Source organism: Juglans regia, chromosome 11, assembly GCF_001411555.2.
Source record: "Juglans regia cultivar Chandler chromosome 11, Walnut 2.0, whole genome shotgun sequence".
Lineage (NCBI taxonomy): Eukaryota > Viridiplantae > Streptophyta > Magnoliopsida > Fagales > Juglandaceae > Juglans > Juglans regia.
In genome coordinates this window covers 23201648-23226078 of record NC_049911.1, presented here as the reverse complement: position 1 = coordinate 23226078, position 24431 = coordinate 23201648, and the positions used below count along the sequence as shown (strand labels likewise).

Sequence of the window (24431 nt, the reverse complement as noted above, 5' to 3'; positions counted from 1 at the left end):
AATTTCGGATAAATCCTACACCAACGTTGTACATGAAACATTCGTGGGACAGGACAGACAAATAATTTCAAGAAATTTCTTTATTTGAGTAAATTACTTTGGCAAGAGCTTTTCCAAAAAATAAAAAATGGCAAGCTTCTCTGGATTTTACTACTACTCTCTACCTATGACCTTTTTTTAGTCAAAAAGGTTGACGTGGTTGATTGAGTTACAAGTCCTGTCGAATCCATGTTAGACTCTACACTATTCAAAATATATATTCATATTTAAATTACTTTCCGTGTGCTGCTAATCTTTCGAGGCAATTTCAACCAAAAATTTAATTTTAGATCTAAAAAAAAATTAGAATGTTTAAAACATTAAAATAATTCGATATGATTTATTAAATTATAAAATTATTTTTATTATAAAATAAATTTAATAGATTAAATAAAATCACATCAATTTATGAGATATAATTATTTTATGAATATAATATTATTTTTATATATTGCTTTAAAAAAGAAGAAAGAAAGAAAGAAAGAAAAGAAGCAGAGTGCAGGCCATTCTTTCCAGTGGCTGGTGTCCAGCCTATGAAAAGAAGGAAGACCAGCTCATTTACTTTTTATATTGATTATGAAAGTTCTTAAGTTGATTACATCATGTTATTCTAGAAGGTGAATGAATGCTGAGAGTAGATTCCATATTCCAGAATTTAATAAGGGAGAGTTTGAATTAAGTGAGTCTATCTAAATTAGAAGGGAATTAAGGAGAAGGATGATTTTTCATGGAGTGGTGTTGGTGATAAATTAAATGCATATTTGGATGATTTAGGAAAAGAGAAAAAAAAATTTGAGTAAAAATATATTTTAAAATAAGTATAGTATTGAAGTTGGTGAAAATGAATAGATAAATTTAAAATTTTATTTGAATATAATTTTTAAATATATTTTTTGTTTTGAAGTTTGTAAAAACTATATTGATAATGGTAAAATCTAATCATTATTTAATCATCTTAGATAATTATTAGATAAAAAAGTTAAAAATTTAGAATTAACATATTTTGTATTTGAATAATGTTTGAAAATAAAATTATAAGAAATTTTGAGATACTTTTATGTTTGCCAAACACAACCTAAATCTCATTTGGTGGATTGAAAGGTGGTGTGTTTAACAGAAGAATAGGGTGATTATTTACTTGAGTCGTTCTTACTTCTTCTCTAGACTCTAATTATACCTTACTTGAAGCATTGATGGTTTTATAGAAAACTAGAGTACTTCTCAAATTCAATGGTTGTATTATAAAGTTGGATTGAGTACATACAATCTCGTTTGTTTTCGCATATTAGATGAGATAAATTAAGATTAAAGTTAAAAGTTGAATAAAATATTGTTATAATATATTTTTTTAATATTATTTTTGTTTTAAGATTTGAAAAAGTTGAATTGTTTATTTTATTTTATATAAAAATTTGAAAAAATTATAATGATTAGATGAGATAAATTGAGATGAGTTAAGATAAATTGTGAAAATAAACAAACGTCCGGAAAAAAGTTTGCTTCTTTTATTTGCAAGGATAATAGCTTTAGGGAAGATTTTATCAGTGGACGAGCCGAAAAAGAGGGTGGAGATCATTATTCAGTGCTGAATTGTGGGCCTGAGTGTGTGTTCTTATTTTGGGGGGTAATGCCCAGAACCATTTCTACAAGTAGTTGCTTTGTTGTAAGGGGAATTTGGGAGTTAGAGAGGAGGTAAAATTTGTCTTGCAATCACATTATGTAGACCATAAGGATAGACTCAAACAATCATGCAATCAATAGTGGTAAGCTTCTTTTATGTTCCCTCAAGTCCATGCTGTTAAGATCTCTCTAAGATTGGATTATTGCTTTATGCAGTAAACAGGACCCTTTTTGAAGATCTTCACGTGCCCCTACTGTTTTCTTAATCAATCTGTCAAGAAAAGGTACAACCACGCAGTAGAAGAATGGTGGAACAAGGTGGAGGCTGTTTAGCATGGAAGAAGCTCATATTTTTGGGGGGTTAACATGAGCTTTGATCACTCTGTACATAGAAAATGAAAATGTCAAAATATATGCAGAAACTGCTTGCCTTTCCTTCACTGTAAAGACAAACCCAAGTTATTCTCCGCACCCTGAGCATCCTCAGATCATATGGTTCTCGACTGTCTTCGCTGCAAAGAGAAGGAATTATCTACACTCTCTGCAAGCATGCATTGATCAGATCATTTCTCAGAAAGTTCATGACCGGTGCTTTTTCAACACTCAACAATAAAGAAACTGAAAAGATCAACTTCAACTGCATTGTCATTACCAGGTGGTGCTGCAAGTTTGGGACCCAGTGCCTACGACCCAATAACTTTCCAAATCCTAAGAAAGCATTTGATCACAGAAAAGCAGGAGTATGGCAATTGATGCCCACACGACAGGCACTCAATAGGTGCAAAGTATCACCACAATAAATTCTAAAAAATATATTAATTTTTGTCAACTTCAGATGCAACTGTTTTTTGAATCTGGGTCCACATGAGCCCCAAGTATACAAAACTAAATTGGTTCACATGTGCTACCCACATGAGCAATTATCAAGATGGAACAGTGTCCAGCGAACCTTTACTGTCATGTTTCTCTTGAAGAATTTGCTGATGATGCACTCCATGCCAGGCATCAATTTTTTTCATATGGCTTCCCCACCAGCAAAGCACTTACTAAAGTGGCAACCATCTTATTTTGCTTTCTTAAGAAAATTTATGGTAGGACAAAAGGCAGGCTTCTGTTCCTACTAACTAATTGTAACTTCTGAATTTTCCAACAAGAAAGCAGGATCTTTTGCAGCACGACGTTACCAATAATGTTATAAATTTAACACTAAAAAAGGAAGTGCAGGAAGTACAGGTGATCCATTTAGCCAGCCTAGTAAATCTTCCTGATAGGAAAGAAATTGAACAGCCTTAACGATTGATCAGGGGCATGGATTAGGAAACCTTGCATGAATCTTGTTGATGTCACCAATTATTTCAGATGTGAGCTCAACTTTCATTGCATCGAGAACCTCCTGAAGCTGCCGCAACTTAGTAGCCCCAAAAACAGCACTTGCAACAAGAGGATGTCTCAAAACAAAGGCTGCCAGATGAACTATATTACCAAGTAGATAAATAAATAGACTAAGAATGGATAAACTATAGCTTATAAAATGATCACCCATGCTCAATATTTTCAAGGACCACAATCAATAGAAGATATTAATGATCTTTCCAATTTATAGATATGTGTAGACTCTATCTAGACATTAAAGACATTCCAATCTTAGAGCATCCATCAGATGAGAAGCTCCATTCATTGAACTTAGTATGGGTTTCAAATGGTAATACCATGCACAGATAACCATAACTTCATAGATGGCATGATATTTTTCTCTTTAAATGGGTATACATGGCATGAGGGAGTGAGAGGAAGGATATCAAACCAATTGCAAGGGATACAGGATGAAGACCATATTTTCCAGCAATATGGAGATATTCCTGCACAGAGAGAGAGAGAGAGAGAGAGAGAGAGAGAGAGAGAGAGAGAGAGAGAGAGAGGAATCAGTCAGATCAACATGCACAGGGCAGACATGAAAATATAATGCTAACCTAAACAATGAAAGCGGCACAGATCCATAAAATACATGAAAAAGTATGTATTCGTCGTTGCTTTGAAAAGACAGTGCAAGCCATTAATTGCTATACAATGGTATGTGATAATCAGATTCAAACAAGTCTAACAGAAAAATCTGCTTTAACAATCACCATTTCCCTATCAAGTTTCAGACCAGTCTTTATTTCTGCTACTAGTCAACAATTAATCATGAATAAAGATTTCACTTTTGGGTTCCGGTGGGGGATGTGAGGAATATCAACTGCTTAGCGGAACTTTTGGGTTGCAGAGTTGCTTCTCTTCCTATGAAATATCTTGGTCTTCCGTTGAGGGCGTTTTTCAAGGCAAAGAATATTTGGGAAGGGGTTGTAGAGAAGATTGAGAAAAGATTGACGGGTTGGAAAAGGGGGTAGAATCACTCTTATCAAAAGTACCATTTCCAACCTTCCTACTTATTTTCTTTCATTATTCTCATTACCTGTAGGTGTGGCAAATTGGATTGAGAAGTTATTTAGAGCATTTTGGTGGGGTGGTGTGGGAGAAGAGAATAAATTTCATCTTGTGAGCTGGAATAGAGTTTGCTGTCCTATTGTTACTGGAGATTTAGTGGTTCGAGATTTGAGTAGTTTTAATAAGGCTTTATTGGAAAAGTGGCTGTGGAGGTATCAGCTGGAAGGGGAATCGATGTAGTGGGAGGTTATTGATCGGAAATATGGGAGTGATTGGGGGGGTTGGTGTCAGGAGATTAGGGAGACTTACGGTGTGAGTCTTTGGAAATTTATTAGAAAGGGGTGGAAATTTATTTGTGCATTATGTGGTGTATTTGGCTGGAAATGAATGAGCGGTGCTTTAATAATAAGGAGCGCACTGTAGAGGAAATCTGGAAATTTTTTTTGTTCTCCTTGCTTCAATGGTTCTCTGCTATTGTACTTAATGGAGGGGCTGTTCAAGAGTTTTTGTTTTCGTTTTATGCTCCTAGAATGTAATTAGGTGTTTCTTTTGTATACTTTTTTTTATAAGTTTGTTTTTGTTGTATACTTTCTGTGTACATGGGCTTCGCCTATTTCATTCGATGAATAAAATTTTCTTACTTATCAAAAAAAAAAAAAGATTTCACTTCCAAGTTACAGGTCTGGGGTCTAATCCTTTCCTCGGAAGAGAATTAGGAGGACTAAGGTTCCACACAGGGTGGTCTTTTTTGTGTAGACAGCTGCCATAGGAAAAATTCGCCATTTCTCACATTGAACAATTGGTGATTGCTTGGTATTGTAACTGTGATACCCCCATATGATATGGATATGAGTAGGTGGTGTATGGGATCCCACGTTGCTTGGGAAGGAGAAGTTCTTGCTCTTTATAAGGTTTTAATGGGGCTCTAATTGTATCATTGACTAGTCCTTTTGGAGCATAGGTCATGTGGTTTGGGCCTTCCATTTGGGCGTTACAGTAACTTGTATGTACCATAGAAGTGAACTGTTGACCATCTTTTGCTTCATTGTGAAGTGGCAAATGCTTCAGTCTACTTTAGAAGCGTGGTGGATCTTCTTGCATGTTGGAGGTGTCTATGGAGAGAACAAAATGATTGCTGCTTTGAGGACTGTAAGAAATCAGTGGACGACTAGAATTTATTTATTTTCACTAAAACCCTATTTCTTTGGGTGGTCAGTCATATTTGGGATAATGATCTTCGCTATCAGGACTTTCTTTCTTTTTTCTTCTAATGTTTAGGTGTACCTATCAAATACTCTTTGGGGACTTGGATGTCACCACCTGATGAGATTGAATAAATTACATCTACCTATTAAAAAAAACACCATACAGCTTCTTAATAAGCCCCCCAGACTACTAAACTCAAATCTGATGAGCATCTGCTTACCATGCTAGCTGCTTTTATGATGTTATTGGACAGGTTATACCTCGATTCCCCTTCTGAATACCTACCTGAGAAGGATGAACAAAACAACAGTTCCACATGAGAAAAGTTCACTAGTATTTTGCAGATAATTGCCAATTATTAATGTAGGTAATTTGATTAGTAACCTTTAAAAAGATTCAACCGAGCATGTGCTGAACCCCCATCAGGCAAAAAATACTTCCCTGAGAGAATGCCCATTGCCAGGGGGCTGTAGGCCAATAAGCTGATCCTAAAAATATAATGAAAAGGAGGTCAAATATAAGACAATTACTTTCAGCAGAATGTTTCAATTTTCAAACTACAACAATATGAATGCAGCAAGACCCATTTAAGATACCCCACATGGGTTTTGTCCATCTAAAGTGCAGCCACACATGATAAGCAAACCAAAGTTTCTCAATGGCAGAAAAATCCTTGCCCCTATATACATCTTTGAAGTCCCAAGTTTAAATATCATTAATTAATTTTCCTGTTTCACATAAAGAATAACCACGTACACAAATCACTTCTTTTTAGTTGAATCCATCCTGCAACACTCCGGACAAAAAGGATATTTAAACCAAATTCGAAATCATTAGCAATGAATTCCATATACAAGTGGGAAAGCACCAGCGCAGCGCATATTGAATCAAATAGTAAATCTTCTCTTGAAGGCAGAGCCAGAGGCAGCTGCTTTGAATCAAGTTACAAAGTTTTTTTTTTATAAGCATGGCAAATTTTATTCAAAGCACAAAGGGACACAACCCAATAGGAAACATCCAACTATAGGGAAGGAGAAAAAGAACACAAATCCATAAATTCTAGAAAGCTATAGGAGCTGAAACTAATTGCACCGCCATCAATACATAAAGAGAATTGAACATAAGGACTCGTAACTCTATCACTGTCCTCTCCCAATCTTCAAAAATCCAGGCATTGTGCTCCACCAAGTACACAAAATGACACGTAAGGGGACCATCTTCTAAGCCTCGGAGTTGGTATGACTACTAATAAGACTATGCCAAGTAGCCATCATTGAATCACGTTGCTACTTCAAACACCCTGAACATTACTTTCACGATTCCGATGATGCCAACATATTCAACATTTTTAATTAACAGTCATAAACCCAAGAAACTCCACATAACTATATCTGAATGCCATAACCTTTTTTAAAACAGATTTATTCAGAAATTAGCTTGTGCAAGTTGAGCAAATTTTAAATGTCATTTCATACACGACAAGATCAGTTTAAATTCCACCCTAAATCATCAATACATTGACATAAACACATGACTACCTCTCATGGTGACAGCACTCAGCCATTCCAGAATCAAAAGTTCGACAAAGCAAGCTGTATGAGTTCTATCACAGAGACAATGAGTTGTACATAAGCCTTGTAATCAACAAAGTAAAGAGAGAAAAATAGCAAGAGAAATGGAGGAATAGGAATAAGAAAACAGAACAGGAAGCCCCACGGTTCTGAACCAGATGACTCACACAACCTGTACTGATACTATCCTAGGACGACGAGAAGCCCTTTCAGCTATCTGAATGAACTTCATGACACCATATGGGGTTTCATTACTGAGACCAGTGTATCTGATCTACAAACAAAAATTTCCATTATACTTCGAAAGGTCACGTTATCTACAGATGAAATATAGAGGCAGAACCAATGATATCATCACTCACCTTACCAGCATCAACAGCTCTGCCAAGAGCATCAAGTTGTTCCTCTATGCCAACTGAACTGAACTGTCGGATTGGATCATATTCAGTTTCTCCAAACATGGGAACATAGCTACAAAATCAGCCATTAGTTAATTCAAGTTGGGTTGGTGTGAAAGAAAACAAAACTGAAAGATGAGCATTATTTTTTTCATATATCCCCAAAAATTGTGCTTAGCCATGCAGCTACTTTAATGCCTACAGATATTTGAGGTAAAGATCCACATACAAACCGATCTGGCCAGTGAATCTGATAAAGATCAATGTAGTCAGTTTGCATGCGCAGCAAGCTGCACCAATACAATAAATAACTCATCAGACAATGATACAAATTACTTAAAAATAACTGTAAAACATCTCATCCTCCATAATGCTAAAACGATTCCATTAAAAGAAACCATGGGTTGTAACTCTTAGGTAAAAATATCATACTAACACTAAATATAACATTGTATAACTTCATATGAGTTCTAGGTTTTTTCTATTATATAAATCCAGTGTACTTGGGTTATGCCTATTTATATTAATAAAATGCAGTATATCTCTTTGCTGCCAAGAGAGGGTTTTAGTGGCAACATACAAATTGCTGCTGTGTGGAAGATTGTCCCCATTTGTCTACTGTGGTGTATATGGAGGACAAACGATAGAAACTTAGAAGATTGCGCACGGTCACTGGATGAACTCGACACTTCTATAAAACTCTGTTCCGTTGGGCACCTATCAAAAACTCTGTTCCTTTGGGCAATAGCTTTAGATTTTAATGAACTAAGTCTCATGATTTCCTTGTATCGGTTTCTAATTCCAACTAGGTGTTTGCCTGTATCTGTGTACTTGGGCTTCGCCCATTGTTATAATTAACAAAATTTACATTTACTTATTGAATAAAAACAGAAGACATTGTATAACTTTTGCTTAATGTTATTTTGGGAAGCATAGGCAATGGCCACTGATAATACCATATTTTGGAGAAATCTCATCCCACACTCTTTAGGCCCCATTAGTGTGGATATCATATAGGAGTACAAAACCTAGTTCAGAGATAGTCAAATGGCAACTTATGCTTCCAAATCAACGTTTTTTCAATCACGATGGAATAGCATTTACATACACTAGGAACGTTTTGAAAACAAGGAACGTTCTCCGGATGAGCTTAGAAGTTTCTTCTTCCATTCTTTATTTCTTTGGGCATCTTCTTGTGGTCTTAATGGAGCTTGCTTCAATGAGTTTCTGAAATCTCTTTCTAGCTCCTTTTTATGTAACTAGGTGTATGTTGTTTGTATACCTCATGTATACTTGGGCTATGCCTATTTACTTCTATAAATAAAATGTTATCTTACTTATAGAAAAAAAAAAAATGGTATGGCTTGGGTTAAGCCTTTGAGGGTGGTGGATTTATTAGCCTGCTGGAAAAATATTCAAGGCTACCCCCAGGTGGCTGCAGTTTGGAGGACAATTACTTTGTGCATTAAGCAGTGTATCTGGATGGAAAGGAATGATCGGTGCTTTGAAGATAGGGAGCGCACGTTGGAGGAACTTCGGAACTTTTTTGTACACCTTATTGCTTTGGTTTTCGGCCATTGTGCTTAATGGAACTAGTGTTCATGATTTTCTGTCTTTAATTTTAGGTTCCTAGAATGTATTTATGTGTTCTTTTATATACTTCCTGTGTACACGGGTTTCGCCTAATTCATTCGTATCAATAAAATTTCATTTTACTTATCAAAATAAAATTTATAAAAAAAAAAAAAAAAAAAAGAAGAAGAAGAAAAGAAAAGAAAAGCATTTACATAAACTAGAGCATTCTTTTAGAGGACTGGTTAGTTTCAAGAATGTTAATGTCCATTTCCTTCTAGATAGATGTCTCTCTTGTATGCTTCCTGTCTACTTCGGTTGTGCCTTTTGCACCTTATATAAAAGAATTATTACTTATAAAAGAATGTAGATGTCCAAAACTTGAATCTACTGCAGACTGAACTAAGTCTGTTTGAGCAAACATGCTAAGACAAGACAAGAAATCATGAGAGATTATCTTCACCATAGAAGAGAACCAAGAGATGACTACCTAAGAACACCAGGGGCATGGGAGTAGGTGGGGATGGGACTAACAAATACCTCAATGTAATATGAATTAAAAAATAAAAGAAAATAGCAAGCTGGCCAACATATATTGTGTATATAAAATGCAAACAATTAGGACTAACTTCTCACTAGTTTAGTCCATCTGATGGCGTTAATACAAGATATTTGGGCTTACAACAACTTCACATAAGTAGGTGTAAAAACAAACCTGTTTTTTTTTATAGGTAAACAAAACTTTATTAATCAAAGAATTAGGCAAAGCCCGATACAAATAAGAAAAAAAACACTGTGTGCCCTAATTAAGAAGGTGCCAAAGAAATAAAAAAGTCATGAAGGTCCATGCCATTAAAGTCAAACCTGTTGTCAATGGCCTTGGTAATATTCCAGGCATCTAAACACATTGGCCCACCTCGTATCCAAGTCATTTGCCCAGATGGTCCAGTCACCTAGATAGAAACAAATCACAATGTTCAAAGCTCAAATTTCAAACAATTATAAAAAACTAACATGGATCTTAAACTGTCTATTAAAGCTCACAAATTTCCTGCTATATACAGCCTTACTGTCATTACGGTAGTACACTAGGGTCAGACAAGTACGAAGAGGCATATAACATACATGACTTGGAATTATTACAGCAATAATTACAGTAAAACGATAGTACAGAGGCCACAGAAAAGGTACCTTCATGTGCTTATAGAATCTCTCACCTTAATTCAGAAAATATACCTCAGTGTTTTACCCACCACCCAAAAGAAATAATTATGGAGCAAAAACCAAATTCAACAAATGAAAGTCAGATTGAAATGCATTCACAATTGCCTAAAAAATAGCACAAAATTGTACATTTCTGTGACATTTAAGTTTAACCGATCCTAAGAGCACGTCTAACTGAAAGCAATCGCATACAGAGCAGAAATTTTCACAGGGGACTACTATAGAAACCCTCAACAAACTGTCAATTTGGTCATGTACTAGCATTGAAAATTTGGTCTTCATACAGATAAGTGACTAAAGCAAATACAGAAGGGAAGATAAAACTTCAGAGTAAAGCAATAAAGCAAATACATTAAAGATGATCCCTTTGGAACTAACTCGGTAATAGGCTACCCGAGAAGTATGCCATATACTATAAACGTCAACAGCTTTAGAGTTGAGTTGAGACCTTTGTGGCCAAGACGACGCGATCCCTAGAAATTTTCCTATTTCTAACCCAACGGCCCAGGTACTCTTCGCTCCTACCCTGAGTCTCAGCACGCTGAGGCACTGGATACCTACAAACATAGCAACGTACCCAGAAGTTGAATCTAAAAAGCATATAGAACTTAAGAAGGGCGTCCAGAATTATAGACATATAACATATACATGGGCGTAGCCGCAGAAAGCCGAACTTGAAAAAGAACCAAAAAAAAAAAAAAAAAAGAACCCAGAAGGGAACCTTTAAGGGATAAAGGGGGTATACATTTCTGCAGAGTCGAAGAAGTTGATTCCGGCACTGAAAGCTTCGTCGAGAAGGTGAAAGGACTGGGGCAAGCTGTTTTGTTCACCAAAAGTCATGGTTCCTGAGGACAACAAAAAATAAAGTTAATCTCGGTTTGAAAAATTAGAGAGTAGCGACTGCCATAAAAGAGCAGAAGTAGCTAGACCTAAGCAAAGCCTTGAAACTGTCAGATTGGGAGCAAGGTTGAAGAGAGGAACAGACATTGTCTCGTGTGAGCAGTGGTCGACGCAATGAGAGATGAAAAGCAATCGTAACTAGTTTTAAGTTTGCTGATAAAAAGCGCCAAGTGAGGAAGGAGTAAGTAAAACCCAATTATCCAACAAAAAACGAAGCGAGGAGTAAAAGTCAAGTCTGGAATAAGAAGATTCCCCGGAGACGAAAAGTCAAAACGTTAACTGGAGATGCAGGGGATCGAACCCTGTACCTCTCGCATGCAAAGCGAGCGCTCTACCATTTGAGCTACATCCCCTTTCGATATAACATGCATCACTTGTTTTTTTAAACTCTAAAACTGTATTTTTCTTAAAATAATTCTCTCTATAGAGATTTCTTGCGTTGACGAACCCAACAGGCTCCATGTGCTTTAATTTTAATTTTTAGGTACAAATTTCAAATAAATAAATCACATATAAATTTTTTATAAAATGCATCCGCCATTCGAAATGAGAGGCCATCGTCAATGGTGATAGACCCGCAAACCTTACACGATGACGATGGACTACTGACTACTTTACGTACGATTTTCATTCAGTTTATGAAAGAAATGCCCCTAAGGGAATTCGAAGGCTAACAGACTGATGAAAGAAAGGGATTAGGTCATAGAGGCGTCAGCAAGTTCAAAGGCCTTGGCCAGGAACTACTTCATTACTTGAGGACGGTGCAAAGCGAAAGAGTCAGCCCTTGCTTCGACCGCTAGAAGTGAGAGTGCCCCTAAGATGATCGGGAATGGTGCCAAAAACCTTAAAAAAATAAATTTTACCAATAAAAAATATTTTTTTTACATTTTTTTAGGTGAGGTCTAATTTTTTATAAAAATTTATACGATACTTATCTATTTGAGATTTGTACAAATCATTTCTCTGTGAGATTATGAGCATCTATCTCTAAAGATTGAAGTTTCACTTTCACAGTAGATCTTTGTAATCAAGATTTCCTACAATTTTTTTTATATAAATATTTTTTACAATTTATAAAGAATATAGACACACGTAAATTCCACTATATTAAATGTTGTACCAAAATCCATTATATTAGATTGCATTTGGATAATGAGGTAATCTCAGATATTCTGTAAAAAATAATAAAAAAATAATGATAAAATATTACATACTAGTAAAAAATTATATAAAAAATAATAATAAAATAATAAATAATAGTATAGTGTTCTCACTACTCACTCCACAACTCAAACGGAGTCTAAATATAGTGAAATTTACGTATTGTAGATGTCTCTATCCTGATTCTAACAAAATATTTGGACTAAAAATTACAAGAAATCTCAATTGGAATCTTTGGCTCAATGAGTTATGAGCGTGACATTGGGAGATATTTTTGTATGAAAGTAGCTATAGCGAACACTCTTTCACCAACCCTTGACTCGAAGTACGTGGTGATTGGCCATCCCTCTGCCCAACCCCTTTGTTGACACAATTTAAAGATCTTAAATAATTTTTAACCTATTGTTGAAGCTCTCAAGTAATTATATATTGAGAGGAATAAATTATACTTAGTTAAAGTGTCACTAAATTCAATGATTGGTCAGCTTCATGTTGGAGAGTGAACAAGATCGTAAGTTGCTGTCAACCAAAGGGTCGTTGATAAATAGCATACCTATCTTAACAAATACATATGCTTTAAGGTAAGATGGTTATTATGAGCCACCAACCAATCACACACAAATTGGGATGTTGACACTCCTTAATTACGTCCATCTCTACCATTAATCAAACTCAATTAAATTAAGAGAAATGATACTTACAGTCATAAAATACATAAGTGTTATGTATTTCTTCTGAAAAAAAAAAATAAATATAAGATCTTTTAATTGTAGACTTCACTTATTTTTAAAAAGAGTGCGCAACACTTGTATAACTCATGATTGTATTTAATATTACTCTTAAATTAATTGAGATTTAGAATTTAAATAAGTATTTTCACCGTATCAACAAGCTTGTGAAAGAAGCAACAATAAATAGTACATTGTATATATAATTATATACAAGACAAAAAAAAGAAGAAAAGGAAACGGACTCAATTGAGTGTATAATTCTTTAGATCGATATGATAGTATCAGTTGGTACATGAGCTGTCTTGAATTGTTGGTGAAGAATGCCCTTCATCATACCCCATTATATACCTTATATAGTTCCTTGCGTGCATGGGGATTTTTGGTTTAATGCTTATGCATGATTGTGTTAATTAATTTATGTTTGGAATGATTTCCAAGCAAATGTTTTGAATAATTGCTTACCAAGTGTTGATTTATGCAACCACTTTTTTAGTTAAGAAATAAAAGTTTATGCCCCAAATTTTATTAAAATCGTCACGTAACGTAGAGGAATACCATGTTACAAACAACGTAGATTAGCTTCGTTTGTTTTTAGAAAACATCTCATCTCATCTCATTTAATCATTACAACTTTATCAACTTCCAATATAAAATAAAATAAACAATTTAACTTTTTCAAATCTCAAAATAAAAATAATATTAAAAAATATATTTTAACAATACTTTATTCAACTTTTTAACTTTAATATCATCTCATCTCTGAAAACAAACGAGCCCATGACAAATCCTAAAATCAAAACTTTGAAAACACTATTTTCACATTTAATAGAGAAATTATTAATTATCTAATCTAATTATTACAATTTTTTTTTTATAAATAATTCAATTTTTAAAATTTTAAAATAAAAATAATATTTTATTTAATTTTTAAATTTTATCTCGTCTCAACTCCTCTAGTAAAGATGTAATGCCTCTTAGAAGGAAGACCGGCTCGATCCATAACATGTACACCTAGCATTTTATTTTTTAAAATTGTTGTTATGTTATCAAAGGCATTTGTAACCACGACGCAATGGATTTGTAGCACATACAAGTAAAGGCTAGCTAACGGCTGTCGTGTATCTGTGGGGACGAGAAAGGTTGTATTATAGCACTGCAACATGACATAGAAAAGTTTTGACCTCACATCATTTTCGTCGTAATAGTATTAATTTGTTGATTAACATGATGATACCAATAATAATAATAATAATAATAAGATGAGTAGATATCAATCGTGGAGCTATTTTTACGTCTTGATTTGAAGTCCATAATATAATAATCGAAATTATTTTACCTTAATTTATTATTATTATTAAATTAGACTGTATTTTCGTAGTAATGTGTTGTGTTGAATTTTCAAGATGATAAATTCAAAGAGAAATATTAAATGGTTACTAAAAATGGTTGGTCCATTGTATAGGACACGTTTTTTGTGCTCCAAAAGGCAAGGCTGCACGCTTCATTCAAAGGGGACCGACCAATAAGGCAAAAGAAGCGTCTCTGACCAATGAAGTTACCATGTTTTGTCCGGATAAGAATAAGATCCTTTTAGATCCTTGTCCTGTCCAAGACACGAGACATGCCATCAACCATCGGTTTTGCGAAAAATATGCTACTCTCATCGTCGGTCCCGACAAATTTATTTTTTCTTTTTTAGTGATTAAAAAGAATGTTTTTAATGATTTTGTGAATTTTTAAAAAAAAATTAAAGATATTAAAAAATTGAATGAAAAAAATTTAAAAATAAAAAAGTAATTTCAATACGATTATCAAAACTGAAACTCTTGAAAATTGAAATAAATTAAAAAAAAAAAAACTGTGAACAGTATCCCGGGAAACGTACAAAGGCAGCGCCAAGACTCCACCCGAATCAAACCCCGCATCGTCTTCCTTCTCTTCTCTCTCTCTCTCTCTCTCTCTGTGTTATCTTCTCTTCTGGTTTTAGCTGCTTCTGTTTCTTTGTTCTGTTTGTCGATGGAACGTACATGATATAACCTTCAGTTTCTTCTTCATGGTATGGCCAAACCCGAGTTTAACTTGCTTTAGTGATTTGAATTTCTATCCCAAAATTATGAATTTTTTGTTTATGGCATCAACTTTGAGTTTTGTTTCTCATGTGGGGTCATGCTTCTCTTCATAATTCATTGATTTTGTTTGTCATTCTCTTTTTTGGTCTTACTTCAATAGGCTTCAGATTATTGTTGTGGTTTTTAATTTTAAGGGTGTCGGTATTTGTTTGAAATGTATTTATTGCTCTTCCAAGATGCCAGTCTCTTCCCCAGCGTCACATCAGTTCAATTTCTTTGTACCTACGTCAGTGTCTGTTTCATATGTTTTTAAGGCATTAATCTAAATGTATATATAAATTTTCTCTCTGATTTAGACTTTTTGTTGGTTTTTACTTGTAATTGGCTTCTTTTGTTCATGGTTTGCCTTCTAATCCAAATGTGGGGGGTTCATATTTGCAGAGAAAACGAAATGCTATTAACGAAATCAAAATAAGAACAACAGATGCAATCTATGCTGCCTCTGATTCTCCTTGAGGTAAAAATTCCCATCTTCTCACTTATTTTACTCAAAATTGCACATTTCTCTAATACCATTGCTAGCATGATAGTGATGTTGTATTCATACTTTTTTTTTTCTCAGTAGGTTTCTGATCTTCAGATATGAAAAAGAAGGTAGATTCATCTTCTCCTGTTGGAGTTCTTGAGGACTACTTTAAGAGCTCAGAATCTGAAACATGTTCCTCGAAAGAACTAGCTATAGTCTCCAAAGCCCAACACAACTCAAAACCCGTTTCAGGCTGGCGTGGATTTGTCCAGTTATTAAGAAATAGATCCAAGAAATCATTAGACACATTGCATCCTCTCAGTGTCACCAAGCTCTCAAGAAGAATGGGTGGTAGTATGAGGGAGGCCATGTCCATGGTGCCTTTTTTTCGCGTCCATCCCGATTTGAATTATACCAATTTACCATGGAAGAATTTCAGCTTGTATGAGCTACAAACTGCTACCAATTATTTCAGCCACGGTTTGTACTTTGTAGTATGCTTCAAGATTTCAATTTTACATCTGGAAATTTTATTTATTAGCACACCCATTTGAAATTAGTTCTGCCATACCAAGATAAAGCTTTGCTTTGGTGTAGAGAATCTGATTGGAAAGGGTGGTTATGCTGAAGTTTACAAGGGGTGTATACGAGATGGGCGGCTGGTAGCAATCAAACGTCTGATAAAAGGGAAAGCCGACGAAATTGTAGCGGACTTCTTATCAGAGCTTGGAGTAATGGCACATGTGAACCATCCAAATACTGCTAAGTTAATTGGTTATGGGGTTGAAGGAGGAATGCACCTCGTTCTTGAACTATCTCCACATGGGAGCTTAGCTTCCCTGCTTTATGGTCAGTTATTGTTTTTGGGTTACTATTTTTCAAATCTTGACGATTGATTCAATGGATCCTCATTAATTCTTCTGCTGCTGCAAAATGGGATGCATGCTTTTTCAGGTTCAAAAGAGAAGCTGGAATGGGGTATTAGATATAAGATTGCACTAGGGACAGCTAAGGGTTTACTCTATCTTCATGAGGGTTGTCAGAGAAGAATTATCCACAGAGACATTAAGGCTTCAAACATTTTGCTTACTGGGGACTTTGAGCCTCAGGTACCCTTTTTAGTCACTTAACATCAACTTATGTAAGCAACCTTTGTTTGGACATTTTTGACGATGTCTTCGCGAAGCTGTTGGTAAATTATTTCAGAGTACTTCCCGATGTACTTATACATGATATTATTGTAGTATGGACTCAGTACTGATCTTTTGTACAGATTTGTGATTTTGGACTTGCAAAATGGTTGCCAGAGCAGTGGACTCACCATATCGTATCAAAATTTGAAGGCACATTTGGGTTTGAAACCAACTTAGTTTTGTGCAGTTATCCATCACATGTTTAGCTTGAAGACTCATTGCTTTAATTCTTAGAGTGCAGGTATCTTGCTCCCGAGTACTTACTGCATGGCATAGTTGATGAAAAGACTGATGTTTTTGCCTTTGGTGTGCTGCTATTGGAAATAGTCACTGGACGCCGAGCACTAGATTACTCCCAGCAAAGCCTTGTTTTATGGGTATGTTTCTTGCTTATTTGGTCATGTGCAGGTACTGGACTTATATCTTAAATTTACCACTCAGATGGGTGGCTATTGATTAGTGCCATTCTTTGTACTGGATCAGGCAAAACCTTTGATTAAGAAGAACCACATCAACGAGCTCATTGATCCTTCTCTTGGTGATAACTACAACTCTCATCAGATAAATCTCGTGCTCTTGGTTGCTTCTTTATGCATACAACAGTCCTCAATTCGACGGCCCTGTATGAGCCAGGCATGTTCTGTTCTTGAAGTGATAATGAAATTAAGGGATAAACTTCCCGGTAACTGTTGAGAGGGACACAATGGTTGAGTCTTGGAATGTTACTTACCTGAAAGACTGACTTTATCATATATTAGTTAATTATAAAAGATAAGGCAAGGTTTAGGGAAATTTAGTAAGACTAATATATACATGTTTTTCAATTTCAGTGCTTCATTGTTGTCTCATTTTCAAGACATTCTAGTAATATGGTATTGGGTAACTTTTTTATATCCGATTGGCTGCTAGGTCTTGAGTATGATAACCGAGCTTGTAATTCTTTAGTTTTTCAGTCAGTTAATTTGATCTACTTATTATTTTATAAGTGAATGTCCTGTCTTTCCTAGTAGGTGTAAAAGTAAGCTATGATACTTGTTTTATATTGACATTAGATAACTCTGTAGCCACACAACACCATGTGTGACAAATTCCATTGCTTACATTTGAACATGGGTACCAGGTTCTGCAGCTTCTGAGTGGCGACCTTAGCTGCTTGAAATGCATGAGAAAAAGCCAAACCGAATTCTTCCGAAAAGCATTCCATGAAGAGCTCATCAGTGCAGAAGAGTGCTACTCAACCAAGATTTAGTTAGCATTAAACATCATCATTGGTGGATCAGATATGGAATTCCCAGCAACGATGATCGTGTCTCATCATTCATCGTTTATGCTGTTGATGAATGAAACAAAGCTTTGGTTCATCTTGCCCCTTCAAGCATATAGTATGTTGGACCCAGAAGAATAGAATAATTATATGCTTCTGTTGGAGATGGAAGAAAGGAATGTTTATGCTTTTTAACCTGTGTACTTAGTTAAAAAACAAATGGAATGAATGACATTGGTTTTGAACCTAAGTGCACAAAAAGAATATAGGAAACGAAGCTTGAAAATGTCAAATTAGCTTTCATTGTAGAGAATACGCTGTACAGTTTTATTTACATGGATCAAGTTAAAGAAACTTTCTTCAAGGTTATTTACAGTTGCATATCCTTCTTAAGAGTGTCTGATATTCATTGAACAGCAATTTGGAGCTATCAAATGCTTTTCCTAGTTAAGAGAAATGCTAAGACGTCATAAAATAAAATTCACAAACCGACGTAGTTAGATATGATACGTTAGATATTCTTTACAGTAAAATTAAATTTATAATCAGATGCATCAGAGTCAATATGTAAACTTTATTTTTATTAATACAACACCTAAAATGAGTAGAATAGGGGGAAAGATTGTGCGGACTGAGTTTGGTTAGCCATAAAATAATCACAGCTAAAATGAATCGGCCAAGTAGATAATGTCTAGCATTAATTATCTATTAGCACTTCAGTCAAACCCCCCAATCTTATCAAGGGTTGGCTTTCATTAGTCTCGATTTACCATTATTCTTTTGGGGTTGCTTGTCGTGGGATTTTCAGTCTCTCTAGAATGAAACATGTCTCAAAATAATAAAGAGAAACTTCATAATAATAAAAGTTATTTATAAATTGACGTGTTTCGATGTAATAGATCAATATATAAGACTATTTTTATTGCTAAATGTGACTTGATGTATCACAAAAATCTCAATTTATATATATATATATATATATATATTAATTTTCTTCATAGAATCAGCAACTCTTCTCACAATTATCTACCAAGTCAAGAAAACGTTGCTCAATTAAAAGCGATGACAATTCAAATGGTGTATACCCTATAAGAAATTTTCTATTTATAAGCCTCATACATCACACACCACCATTTTTATGATTTTTTTAATTTTTTCTCTTATCAAATGTGTGGTATATGGATAATGAGTTGAAGAATCCAATTGTTTTAAGAATAATAAAACCAAAAAAAAAAAATTATAAAAATAAAAAAATTATGGTGTGTAATTAGAGGTGATAAACGGTCTGGTCGGACTGAACGGACCGATCGTTTCAGTCCAGACCGAGACTTAGACCGGTCCGGTCCGGTCCACATTTTAGAGGACCGAAAACATTCGGTCCGGTCCACGGTCCAGGATTTTTTCGAGTAGGACTGGACCGAATGAAAAATAAAAATATGTTTTTTTATATATATTTTATATATAATAATTGTACAATTAAAAATATAATTTTTTAAATATATTATTAATACTTGTTAATATTCTATAAATTAACAATATTTTATATATATCTTCATCTAACCTATCATTATTAACAATATAAAATTTTAAATATGTTATTAATACTTGTTAATATTCTATGAATTAATAAATATATAATATCAATTAGTTAATTATATAATAATTATATAAATTAATAATATAATTTTCATTTCATCTAATTTATTATCATTGATCATATAAAATATTTTTTTATTGAGTTTGTTACATAATCCACATTAATAAGTCACTTAATTTAATTTAGTATTTTAAATAAATTTTTTTATTAATTATTTAAAAAAATAAAAAAATAAAAAAAAATAGGCCGGACCGACTAGACCGGACCGGAAAAATGATAGACCGAATATTTTCGGTCCATCGCAGGACCAGACCGGACCATTTGCAGCCCTATGTGTGATGTGTGAGACTTATGAATAGCAATGCACATACCTATAATTGGACGACGTTGTGTCATTATTGCAAGTTATATGAATATCACCCAAGAAATATAAATGTAATAAAGGGGCACGCATAGTGGGCACCCTTTTCCCTTTTCTTGGAGTTATGAGCTTTGATTGCTGACCCTTAATGACTAGCCAACGGTTACACTTAGAGAGACTATTATACAGTTCCTCCACCATTTTGGATGAATGCATGTGAATATGAAAGTGAAAATCTCTCTTAATATAGTTCTTTCTAATTCTGGTAATTAGGCTGTAGAATATGTATGTATTGCTCTGGTTTTACTACATAGCACACTCTACTATTGATATGTCGACGATGAAAAATCCTTAGAACAACTGCACTAGATTCAAGATATTTTCGACGGTAATATCACTTCCATTGCATATTATAATCTAGTATTTCTAAAATTGATATATGATCGGTTTGTTCCCAATTTATATTTTTTTGTCTAAGTTGCATTTTTTCCAAGAATTTTTTCCTTTGTCGATAACTATGGCTGCTTGAGAGGTGCCGCAAATAGTCATAGCATAGAAAAAGAAGCTGTGCGCGAGATCTGTTTCACCCAGAGCGACTAGGTCGTACAACAGTACGCACCAGGCCATTGTCGTCCCTGTTTCACTAGGTGGCGCTCTGGCCACTGTATCGTGCGTAGGGAAGGAACGACGCTACCATGAAGGCTGGCTCATGGTGTGTTGGTATTTTTTAATAAATAATTTTTATTAATAGCGTTTCTTTTTAAGAGATCATAACCTTTGGTTTCTATCAGTTGAAGTTTTGCGACATTTTTTACGACTTAAACGTTCGTGTTCATTAAGGCATTCATGGTTGATAACGTTGTCTTTTTATTCTTTGGAAATGAACGTTTAACGTCTGGTATTAATTCCTTGTAACTGAAAAATCTTTACGTCGGGTATCTTTTTTTTTTATTCCAAATAGTTAAAGTCATTTTTATGGCCGCTTATACGTTTCTTTCATTAATTAGTCATAACTGCTGGCAGCTTTATGGCAGTTAGTTCTTGTAGTTGGAAAAATATTACCTAGAGCCAGAGGGCCGAGGGGTTATTACGGATGGTTGTTTTTAAGGGCGCGACCAACTTATTTTTTCGTATTTGTCCAGTGTTGTTTTCCATCTTTGAGTGAGGTGTTATTTTATAGAGAAAAATTTCTAGAAAAAAAAAGGTTGTATCTAGATAATTTTGAGAGTATTTCCAGTTATAAGAAATGTGTTCTTTTGGTGGAGTTTTGAGCTCAACCACTTGTGTAGAGTTGGTTTGGGCTATATAACGATCAATTGGGTTGTTGTATCCCGGAGGAGTTAAGTCAAGAGGAATTCTTCTGTACTGGTTAATTTGAAACTTTGTATACTGCAGAGGGCTTGAATCTCCTTAAAGAGAGCGATATTTCCGTGCCTCAGTCCAAACTGACTTCGTTTTAATTTTATTTTAATTGTAATTTTTATTATATTATTGTGTATTTCACCAACATGGTGCAACGCGCACCCATACCCCGCTGACCAGATGGGCATAGTTAGATCTCATTGCCCATGTCGCTACGAGCACCAGCCATGCAAAACGTTGTATGGGTGTTGTGAGACAAGCAATGCCGCACTGGGTGCTGCGCGATGAGAAGCGGCGTATGTGGTGCTACGCAATGAGCAGCACCAAACATGGTGTTGCGTGACAGCAAGAGCCGCGCAATCTAGGTGGAACAACAAGCACCATCTAGGTGTAGCAATGTAGCGCCACTCTTGGCGTTACGCTGACGAAGGTGTTGCACACATCAGCTGAGTGTTGTGTTCCCATGACACAGTGCCCACCTGTTGTGCACAGCGCACTCTAGTGGTGATGTGCTTGCCTCGGTGCTGTGTCTACCGGTGTCGCAAGTAGAACTGGTCACGTTTTCCACACCGTGACACGACACAGTGTATCGAGCACTAGTGTGGGCGCACCATCAGGGTATTGCACCGCCCATGGCTTTGCGTACACCAACTAGGCCGTCACCCCAAAGATATAACATTCTGCCCAAAGGTGCTAGCTGCACAAGATACAATGTCAGGAATCCTACCATAGTGCAGCACGGCACACTGTGTAGCGTGGGTCAGCTCTTCCACGACTTGGCGCCTCTGCCAGGAGCTTCAGAGTCGCCATTAATGGATAACACGCTGCAACTGGCGACGGTTACACAAATTAGGTACGACTTAATTGAACTTAAAAATCTGGTTGCACTGATGCAAGATGGGTTTTAGACTAAGATAATATCTTGCAAGGTTTTCTTTTCTCTCCTATAGTGAATTGGACAAAATGAAAAATATTAAATGAGAAATAGGGATATCACTAGTTAGTTGCTAAAACGTTGTAGACTGTATTTATTGCAGAAGGAGTTTTTTTAGCACTTTTAATGCTATATTATTAGAAGTCTATACCTAATTTGATTTAAGACTCATTGAAAATAATGCTGTTAGTGAGGATTCATAGAGATTTAGAAGTTGGATGGTCACTTATTATCTCAGTAATATTATTTCTCAGGTGGATAGATAATATGTTAAAATGTGTCATGAATGCATAGGATGATGGGTGTGAAGTTTGAAAAATTAAAAGTTTTCTTGCTAATAAGATCTCTCTCTTTTATTTTGTAGAGTCAATGAGAAAATGCAATATGAGTATTTTTTATGTTAAAGTTCCTAAACCTGCACACTAAGGACATGAAATAAATAAAAAAATTGTCTCATCATATGGATGCGATTTCAAATTTTATTTATTTATTTAAAAAAAATATACTTTTAAGATAAAATATTTTCTGAATCACAATTGTATGAATTACATGGTGAGAGCAATTTATCTCGCAATTTTATTGAAAATTTTCTTGAAAGAGTCAAATAGTTGATTCTTGCAAGAGAATTAGATGATTAGCTTTTTGTGATGTTTAGGTGTAAAGTACTGTGAGTGCATAATTGTTGCTTGTATTGTTTTGGTACAAAAAACAAATGAATGCTGCTCATACTGTTTACAAGTGACCTAAACGAACCATCTATTAAAAAATATTCAATGTACCTAGTCGTTTTTATTAACGACCTATTGAATAAAATGAGATTTTTTTTAACGTTGACAATCTTAGAAAAATGTCCTCCTAATAGAGATGATGATCTGGTTGTCTTATATAATTAATTGTCGCCTAATGAGTAATTTTCTATACTATGAGATAGTGGACATGAGTTTATAAAAAATAGTTCAAACTTCATATCTTGTGAGATTGTTTACAAGAAAAACAGTTTCTAAAAACTTTTGTTCAAAATCTAGACAATTAATAAGATGAAAAATATCAAAAAATTTAGTTTTGTATATACTATTTGGTGTTTCTATTATGGTTTACTCATGAGAATTAGATGTTAAGATTTTGTTAAGGGGTAAATATGACTTACTTGATAAAGTGAATTTGTGATGCGATTTAGACAAATCATTAAAAGTAATAGTTAGATTGTTGTAATTATCTTTGGGGGCTAAGGTCTTAATCGCTTTACTCTTAATAAATAATAAAATTTGGTTATCTCACATGTTGTTGTTAAGTACAAGAGATTCATATGAAACCCTGAAATCGCAAATTAAGTTTTCTGAATGTTATTTGTGGTCATTTTGTTGATTCTTAAAAGTTACAGTTAGACTTGTTGACTAGAATCAACGGTTTATATTCTGAGTTTGACCTTAAGTGAAATTCCCGATGAATCATTTTCTTCATGATTGTGCAAAGTTTTTTTTTTTTTATAAAAACAGAGTCTCTTAGTAGACGCATGTTTTTGAAAAGTTACTACACATGAGAATGCGCATGGAAATAAATGGTTCTAAAACACCACTTGAGAGTTATGGATTGATTATTTTTAATTGAGCATGTGATTTCTCTCTGTTATGGTATTGCTCATCGTGCACATGACACTAATGTGTTCTATGATCATGTAGCGTGATTGAAAGCTTTTTTTTTGTTAGCATAAATTTGGGAGTTATAGTGAAAAAGGTATGTCGACATACATAGACTGCTTCACTCACACGAGCAATCATTTTTTGCGTTACAAATGGGTAGCTAGCTAAGATAAGACAATGTGTCACTTGATACTTGTCCAAAGAGGGATAAGTTATAAGACATAAAAGATATGTAGCCTTAGTGAAAGCTAAGATGAGATCCGCCATATTAGGACCGTGCATAGTTACTCACAATCCATGTAGCCTGTGGTTTAGCCATATGCGAGATCCTCATTAGCACTTCGGATTTCGAGCAAATGGAGGGACTCGGGTTAGGCGCTGAGATAGTAACTAGACTAAGATCTGTACGATGTATTGAGATTAGATATACGCTCTTTCTTTGAAAAGAGAACTCCATCATATCATGTATTTCATACTACATGTGCTTTTGCGACCAACAGTAGAGGTGAGTGAGTGGATCCCTGCTTCCTTATTGTGTCAGTCCTATAGGTCATAATTGATGATCTTAATTTTATCTATGTCCTTATGAGACATTTGACTATGTCACGAGGTTCATAATGCTTACTACTTTGGCATGTT

General features: G+C 34.8%; 2 protein-coding genes and 1 non-coding gene across 7 annotated transcripts; 1 reads left to right on the top strand and 2 right to left on the bottom strand.

Moving 5' to 3' along the window:
* Positions 1 to 1828: 1828 nt before the first annotated feature.
* On the bottom strand, positions 1829 to 11144 carry LOC109010959 (protein tas-like). 3 transcript variants are annotated; one of them, XM_035695400.1, is made up of 12 exons: positions 10984 to 11144; positions 10800 to 10899; positions 10503 to 10611; positions 9695 to 9783; positions 7492 to 7548; positions 7223 to 7331; positions 7033 to 7134; positions 6828 to 6892; positions 5674 to 5777; positions 5510 to 5574; positions 3464 to 3518; positions 1829 to 3120 (listed from the first exon to the last, which is right to left on the bottom strand). In XM_035695400.1, the coding sequence occupies exons 1-12, from the start codon at positions 11039 to 11041 to the stop codon at positions 2960 to 2962; spliced, it is 1074 nt and encodes a 357-aa protein (XP_035551293.1). In that variant the 5' UTR covers positions 11042 to 11144; the 3' UTR covers positions 1829 to 2959. The 3 variants fall into 3 exon arrangements, with proteins under 3 accessions (XP_035551293.1, XP_035551294.1, XP_035551295.1); XM_035695401.1 differs by having other exon boundaries at positions 5674 to 5771; XM_035695402.1 differs by having other exon boundaries at positions 11040 to 11144.
* Positions 11145 to 11234: 90 nt separating this feature from the next.
* TRNAA-UGC lies at positions 11235 to 11307 on the bottom strand. Its single transcript has one exon. It is a non-coding gene; the product is annotated as a tRNA-Ala (tRNA).
* A 3429-nt stretch (positions 11308 to 14736) lies between these two features.
* LOC109010949 (receptor-like cytosolic serine/threonine-protein kinase RBK2) lies at positions 14737 to 18257 on the top strand. 3 transcript variants are annotated; one of them, XM_018991930.2, is made up of 9 exons: positions 14737 to 14902; positions 15357 to 15432; positions 15556 to 15921; positions 16039 to 16290; positions 16396 to 16550; positions 16715 to 16794; positions 16876 to 17011; positions 17118 to 17267; positions 17755 to 18257. In XM_018991930.2, exons 3-9 carry the CDS (start codon positions 15558 to 15560, stop codon positions 17881 to 17883), a joined length of 1266 nt encoding a protein of 421 aa, XP_018847475.1. In that variant the 5' UTR covers positions 14737 to 14902; positions 15357 to 15432; positions 15556 to 15557; the 3' UTR covers positions 17884 to 18257. The 3 variants fall into 3 exon arrangements, with proteins under 3 accessions (XP_018847475.1, XP_018847474.1, XP_018847473.1); XM_018991929.2 differs by having other exon boundaries at positions 15541 to 15921; XM_018991928.2 differs by having other exon boundaries at positions 15538 to 15921.
* The last annotated feature ends 6174 nt before the right edge of the window (positions 18258 to 24431 follow it).